Below are 7,891 nucleotides of genomic sequence, written 5' to 3' on the forward strand. Positions count from 1 at the left end.
TGACTGGGTTTCTCTGGGTGAGCGACTGGCTGGGTTTCTCTAGTCACTTCACTAGTCCCTCTGTTTCTCACATCACAGAAATGTGCGTCAAACCAAAATACATCCCATGGGGATTTGTATAACAGATCTGTTATGAGCATATATGTATTTAAAAAGGGACAGGCAGGGTCATACGCTTATAGCTGTTATCAGATATCTGTCACCCATCACTGAAATAACCACAATGACTCAATCAAACAAGTACACATAGTTCACCAAGACATAGTTCACCAACGGACCCACAACCAGGCACCAGTCACTCACAGTCTGCAGGGAGGGGCCAGGCAGAGGAGTGACAATCTAAGGCAGTGTGGTCGTCTGCACGTCTGACTGGTGACACAACCACAGTGACCACACACTTGCACAGTCTCTCCAGGTTTGCTGCATACTCACTTTGTGCACTGTGTTAATGATGTTCAGACGTGTTCTTAGGCAAACCACGCAACGTAATTTAAACTTCACAAGCCCTCCTGAATTAACCAAAACCCGAATGTATCTAATAAAATAAAAAAAGCGATTTGCAAATTGCGTTCTTTTACAATAGTGATTTCGGTGTAAAATAGATTGATTCATCTTTCAACCCTAATCTATGTGCATGCATACTATTGATAAGGCATGAATGCCTCGAGAGAGATGTCCAAACTACTTCTTAAAAATGTTTTAAGTTGCATCGCTTCTAACTGCTGTGTGAATTTTATTTTATATTGATTTATTTTGGAATCTGGAGTTACAATTTACATTCTCTTAGCTGCAAGTACAACACACCAGTGGAGATGCTCTCTTCCACAAGTTGAGAGCTCCCCCCAGTGGCGATTTCAGGTAACTGGACTCGGCACGATGCCTTGTTTACCAGCAGTTCCAACAGTCGAGTGAAAACATGACAGGCACAGCTCTATGAAACCCTGGGCAGGCACATCTCCACAGAAGTCAAAGGTCAAACCGAGACGAAGAGTGTGACATACTTAAAGCTGGGGTTAGCGTTCTTCGGGCGTGAGCAGAATCTGGGCAGAAGAAGAAAGTACACAGCGGCAAAAACCCCACCCCGTCCTCTCCAGTCAGCCTCTCGGGGACGCGCACCGTTATTTTGCTAGACAGGTAAGGCCACCTCCTGGCTGAGAGCTGCCCTCGATGGATGTTAGCTACCACGAGCGATGAAAAAAGTCCCTGAAAATCTGTCCTGGGACAGTCAGAGATATAGATTTTTATCCCAGAGCAGGTTTATTGCTAGCTTTAGGAATGTGAAGAGAATTTCACAAAATATTACCCTAAAAAAATCACCGACCCCAGCTTTAGGCTAATGTTCCAAACAGCCAGAGGAGAATTTAACTTTACACAACGACTTGCGGTTTCCTGGTAAAACTGCAGACAGAAGGTGCATAGGTGCATACTGATGAACAGATTTTCACTGCACGGGAAATGAAACTTAAAAACGAAAAAAAAAAAAAGACTCCCACACGACAACTGAAAATCAAAAATTTCCAGTAACACTTGAACAAGAGGAGACAGTATTTTGTGTATGAACACGGTAATGCACTGGCATCATCATTTACACAACTGACGTGGGTCAGAGTGAACTGAAACAACAATCACAAACCACAATCTCATCCACACCTGTGCTAGCAGTGGCTGGGTTTCTCTCTTTTCAGAAATGTGCGTCAAACCAAAATACATCCCATGGGGATTTGTAGAACAGATCTGTTATGAGCATATATGTATTTAAAAATGGACAGGCAGGGTCATATGCTTATAGCTGTTATCAGATATCTGTCACCATCACTGAAATGACTCAGTCAAACAAGTACGGTACACATAGTTCACCAAGACATAGTTCACCAACGGACCCACAACCAGGCACCAGTCACTCACAGTCTGCAGGGAGGGGCCAGGCAGAGGAGTGACAATCTAAGGCAGTGTGGTCGTCTGCACGTCTGACTGGTGACACAACCGCAGTGACCACACACTTGCACAGTCTCTCCAGGTTTGCTGCATACTCACTTTGTGCACTGTGTTAATGATGTTCAGACGTGTTCTTAGGCAAACCACACAACGTAATTTAAACTTCACAAGCCCTCCTGAATTAACCTAAACCCGAAAGTATCTAATAAAATAAAAAAAGCGATTCGCAAATTGCGTTCTTTTACAATAGCGATTTCGGTGCAAAATAGATTGATTCATCTTTCAACCCTAATCTATGTGCATGCATACTATTGATAAGGCATTTACCAAATAATGAGTGTCTGCAAATACTTCTCTCTCGAATGCACACTCTTATTCCTGCCAATCTATTTATTGTCATGAGAGCATCATTACACGATTGCATTATTTTCTCCTCCCCTAGTTATTACATATCAGCACTCATTGCCACAGCCTCTGCTATTGTTTGGGACGCGCAGATGAGCGCATGCTCTCTCCTGAAGCCAGCAATGTCAGCCACCACTGCTCATCAGACCGTGCTTGTACAGACAGACAGAGACGAGATTTCACAACAGACACCACACTGTGGGACCCATACATACCCGAAAAAAGTGCCTCAACAGATACCAGAGTGTGGAGCCCATCCATGCACTAGAACAGTGCCTCAACAGATACCAGAGTGTGATGCCCATCCATGCACTAGAACAGTGCCTCAACAGATACCAGAGTGTGATGCCCATCCATGCACTAGAACAGTGCCTCAACAGATACCAGAGTGTGATGCCCATCCATGCACTAGAACAGTGCCTCAATAGATACCAGAGTGTGATGCCCATCCATGCACTAGAACGGTGCCTCAACAGATACCAGAGTGTGATGCCCATCCATGCACTAGAACGGTGCCTCAACAGATACCAGAGTGTGATGCCCATCCATGCACTAGTGCTTTCACAGAGCCACCCAGCCAGCCCTAGTGCTGCATTTTCAGAGACTCAGCAGTCCCAAAGCTGCTTGTCTCTGCATTTGATGGCCGGCCACGCACTGCAAATTAAAACCTTGCGTGGTTTGAAGGTGGACGTGTCCGGAATGCTTCCAAAGATGAGCTCACCATCTTTTGGTTATTTCTATGCACTTTGTGTTACGAAAACGTGTATGAAAACAACAACGTATATAAAGTAATGCATTGTTTATTTTGTTAATACTCGGTTGCAGTTGCACATAGTTTTATGAATTTGTCCACATATTTCTCAGTTTGCTAAGTTAAAGATTTGGCTACTATATGAACATTCTTCCATCTCCACAATTATATAAAAAAATTCATTCAAGTGGGAAGTTCCTGTGTCAGTTAAGACTTTGTGAAGTTTGGGCATTGAGGGGAAAGTGTAATAAAGGTTTCACATGAACATAACAGGAACCTGAGATTCCCAAAGAAACTGCATCAAACTGAGTTGGCAGAACTAGTGGAAAAGCCAGGGTTCAGATATTCACACACAACATCCACTTGCCACAATACAGTGATGTGAACTACGGTGGCAAGATTCCCTATTGAACGGGGATTTTCCCTATTTTGACAATAGTCTTACCTCAGGCACTTTTGCTAGATTCTGCCAAGACTAAGAGATGTAGGAGGTGCACCAAAAGCCGACATCGCCCAGGATGCATTTATTTGCCGCTGACTAATATCGTGCAAACAGACCGTTAGACAGGGCGGTGTTTCGTGACGACATATACAATATACGTTAAAAACGGAAGTGGAAAAATAGCGGTTACAGTTTCAGGTGCAAACCGGGAGGAGTGCGTTTAGCCAACACATAAGTTATATTGGCTTCTGCTCTGACTTATCTAAGTCGAATCACAGTCCCCATAGTCTGTGCCAGAAGTGGCTGGATGCTATTTTTGGACATTCAACGCAACTAAACAGTTCCAACTGCACAAACGAACGTGTCAGTTTGCTTAACTGATATGTATTCAACCATGCAATCAAAATGCGAAATCACTTCATTGCTTCAATTTCTTATTTGTATGGTTTTTGTTTATCATAGCAGACACCCAAAAGCTACTGGTCTAGTACCCTCTAGGATCTCTCATACTCGGCCGTCGAGACTCACCCAACCTACAACAGGAATTCCAGACCATCACGCCTATTTTTAGGTGCATTAAGCACTTAGCAAGCTGAGAGATAAATAATTGATATGCTCTCCCACGTGGGCAACAGGGCTTGTATGTAACTGTAGATGAATATTTGCAGTGCCAGGGAATGTTGAGGACATGACGACTCCGTCATCACACGAAAGGACCACCGTTATACAGTCCGAATCTGACAGAATGTTGGTTTAGATAATGTCTAAACTTGTGGGTACACATTGACGTTAACACTGAGAAAATGTAAACATGTTATTTGTTCGAAAAAAATTAATAATAATAATAATACTGCAGGACACTGAATCGTTTGTATTATGTCGAGGATCCCTACGGCAAATTCCAGCGAGCTGTCTTTATTTTATTGCCATGTTTAATATAGCATTGGGAGGTTTGACAGTTAGCTACACAAGTAAGCTATCTATAGAGTCTTATGACGCTGGTTAGCCATTTAATTAACTAGCTAGCTACCGAGCAAGCGACACTTGACAGCCTACCACATGGTACATCATGCCTTGCTAAATTGACAGCCACTGTGCCGCTCTCCACTTCTAAACATACAGAAATGTGCGTCAAACACAATGATAATGAGATGAGACGAATAACTCCAGCCAACAATTAAAACCAATTCCAGCTAGGTTCCTTTCGTTTATACCTCGCCGACTGTCCGTCTCTGCTCACATTGCAACCACGCTTTACCCCAGCACGCTTAAAGCGCTTTCCTGATGCGTTACACTGATCATTATATCTCCTGCAGGTATCTACAGCCTGCGTTTAAACTTAGGTGAAATTTTGATTCCTCGTGTAACTCTTTTGCTTTGTCACTCTGAGCAAGCAGCATCATCAGCACTCGGTTTACAATACCGTAGCTTCAGTAGCTAAGTGCCTGGATTCCTGCTTCCTCCAAGTCTGCTTCAGCCCAGGGTAGCAAGGTAGTTAGGCTGCATACAGACATTTATTATAGCGTCTCATAGCTGTAACAAATTCCGACGCGGTAAGAGGGCTGTAGGATATCTTACCGTAGTTTTCCTCCTCCATGCTGCCGTTTCTCGCCTCGATGTTGCAGGCTTTCTCCTCGAATGTTGCCACCACTCCCGTGCCTACTGAAGGTCCACCCACGCTGCACCGTCTAAATCTCCCCACTCTTCCAAAGTATTTCTCCTTCTTCACTCGCAGCGTCACACACTCAATACATACAGTGCCAGCTCTGCTCCACACGATGCCAGCCCATCTGCAAGTCCATGCTGCCAAATGCCATTTTTATCCTGTATTATTTCTTAAAATGCCAGAATCAAAATGACTCCACTGCAAACATAGGACTTCCCCACCCACAACTCAAATTAAAATCACAAATATCGGTACATACACTGCATGCTCTCTTTCTGACTCTATCCCCGAAGACCTGTACATTTCCATATGATTCAGAAAAAAATCCCGTTTTCTGGCAACCTCCAAGCAGGTTTCCCCTCTCCACTGCGTGGTACTGGTGGTACTGTGCGGTATAGGCTAGCTACTCCGGCTGCATCCATGTAAAAAACACGCTATGTCACGCGCTGTAAACTTTTACCCTACACTAGCCAATCAAATGCATGGACAGGAGCTGTTCCGGTAAAATCATTTACAGCTATTAATTGCCTTAAATAACTTTTGTTTGGCACTAGCTAAATACGCGAATAGAACAAAAAGGCTTTGTAGTTCCCTATGATATTCACCTGTGCTACACGTCCTGGGCAAGCAGAAGCCACTCCATTAGGTGCACTGTTCTTAAATCAGGTCGGACCTCTAGAACCGCCAGAATTCTTCACAGCTTGGATTTAACAGTACACAGTTAACAAAAGTACAGAAAATATTCCTTAGGGATTTTGGTCCATACTGACTTCATAGCATCATAGTCCCTGCTACATTCATGCAAATCTCCCATTCCACCTCATCCGAAAGGCACTCTATTGGATTCTGGGGAGTGCGCAGGCCATTGGTTCGTGGAACCATCTTGAGATGAGGCACACTTTGTGACACCACAACCAACAACCAACCAGGATGGATCCATGGATTCATAATGATCAAAAACAAATTCGGACCCTGCATGATGTAGCACAAATAACGTTTTGTCAGGCAATGTCTTTCCCGTCCTCAATCGTCAAGTTTTGGTGTTTATGTACCCACTGTAGCCTCCTCTTCCCATTCTTAGTTATTAGCTGCTGAAGCCCATCTGCTTCAAGGCTCCACACATTGCGCGTTTGTTCAAATGCTCTTCCGCACACCAGTTACCAGTAGACCGCTATTATTTGAGCATTCATGGCCTTTCGGTTTAACGAGTAGGTGTACCTAATAAAGTGAGGCCACTGAGCACTGGTAAGCAGCGCTATGCAACTGGAAGTGCTCAGCCACAAGGCATAATTATCCCCAAACCCACTCTACAATTGGTGGTGAAAAATCAGCTCGGGTTCCACAGTTTACCACTACACGAACTCCATTCCAGATGGCCCATGAATACCGGACAAAGGCAGAACTCACGGTAAGAATATTATTCATAATAAACGCCCATCAGGACAAAAACAAAATAAGATAAGAACAGACCAAGTACTTCCACAAAAGTGACAACTTTATTGCACCTGTACAATTATACACTTTCCTTTGTATGAGTTCCTATCTTAATAATTAAAGGTCTCTCCTTGGTCAGAAAAAATGGTGCAAAATTAAGAACCATAAATGCAGATTATGACATGGGATGATTTAGACCAGTCAGTGTTCAACAAAAATGTCAGTCTCATTGCTATTACACGTCTAATTTCAGGTTAGTTTCACACGAAACATTCATACATTCTAGAACACTGTACTCGTATAGCAATATGCCTCTTTTTAATACCGTCATTTACTGTATTACTACAGTAAAAGCATTACGGAATCACATGAAAGACATTGCATTTCTCACATCTATTTGCAGATAATTTCTAATCACAATCCAACAACCCATAGATACGACAGGTTTTTTAAAATGTATATATATATACTTTTTTCAATTTTTGTGTAACGTATGTATAGAAAATTTGATGCCACTGAATTAAATCAATCCAAGGCAACCTGTCTATAGCGAAATGGAGGGGAGAAAGTGGGATACTTTTATACTATAAAACAGTACAAGAGATTAGGAGAGGAGGTGTGCTGTGCAGGTTTTACATTGGCAAAGCATTTTCATTATTCATTTATAAATGCAGTGTATCTGTGCCCAGACAAATGGAAGACCCCACAGATTTTTTTTTTTTTTGTCTTTACATTTTCAAATATACATTATAGATACGTATTAAGGAAGTGTTCCAGGGGAGATGACTAGGGGAGGTATGTGTGATATTAAACCATCACAGGGCATTGTGACATTTCAGGGAATAGTTCAATGGTCAGTGCAGCAATGGAGAGGGTTGAGAAAAATGGGGTGCGGGTTTTTTTTATGGGTTTGAGTTTTCGGTGAGAAGGGCAACAGTGTTGTCTAGGACGGTCAGTTTTCCTGAGACACCCCCCCGATGTATGTGACCGCAGAGACAGACAGACAACGCGTGCAGCGAGAGACAGAGACACACACACACACACACACACACACACACACACACACACACACACACACACACACACACACACACACACACACACACACACACACACACACACACACACACACACACACACACACACACACACACACACACGATTGAGAGCAAAGTGGCACTGCGGCTTCCTCCAGCCTGCTTCCCGTGGCCATCTCTCCCTGGACCCAGAGACGCCGCCTACACTCCACTCTGTTACA

The 7,891-nt window shown here is 43.4% G+C and overlaps 1 protein-coding gene across 1 annotated transcript in view; it reads right to left on the bottom strand.

Annotated features, from left to right (window-relative positions):
* The window catches only part of LOC133114404 (cytohesin-1), a 68,232-nt gene extending 62,969 nt beyond the window's left edge, over positions 1–5,263 (bottom strand). Inside the window, exon 1 of the mRNA XM_061223743.1 lies at positions 5,112–5,263. Within this exon, the coding sequence (XP_061079727.1) occupies positions 5,112–5,130 (19 nt within the window). The 5' untranslated portion in view covers positions 5,131–5,263. The remainder of the gene's footprint in view (positions 1–5,111) is intronic.
* Positions 5,264–7,891: the final 2,628 nt, after the last annotated feature.

This window comes from Conger conger, chromosome 16, assembly GCF_963514075.1.
Source record: "Conger conger chromosome 16, fConCon1.1, whole genome shotgun sequence".
Lineage (NCBI taxonomy): Eukaryota > Metazoa > Chordata > Actinopteri > Anguilliformes > Congridae > Conger > Conger conger.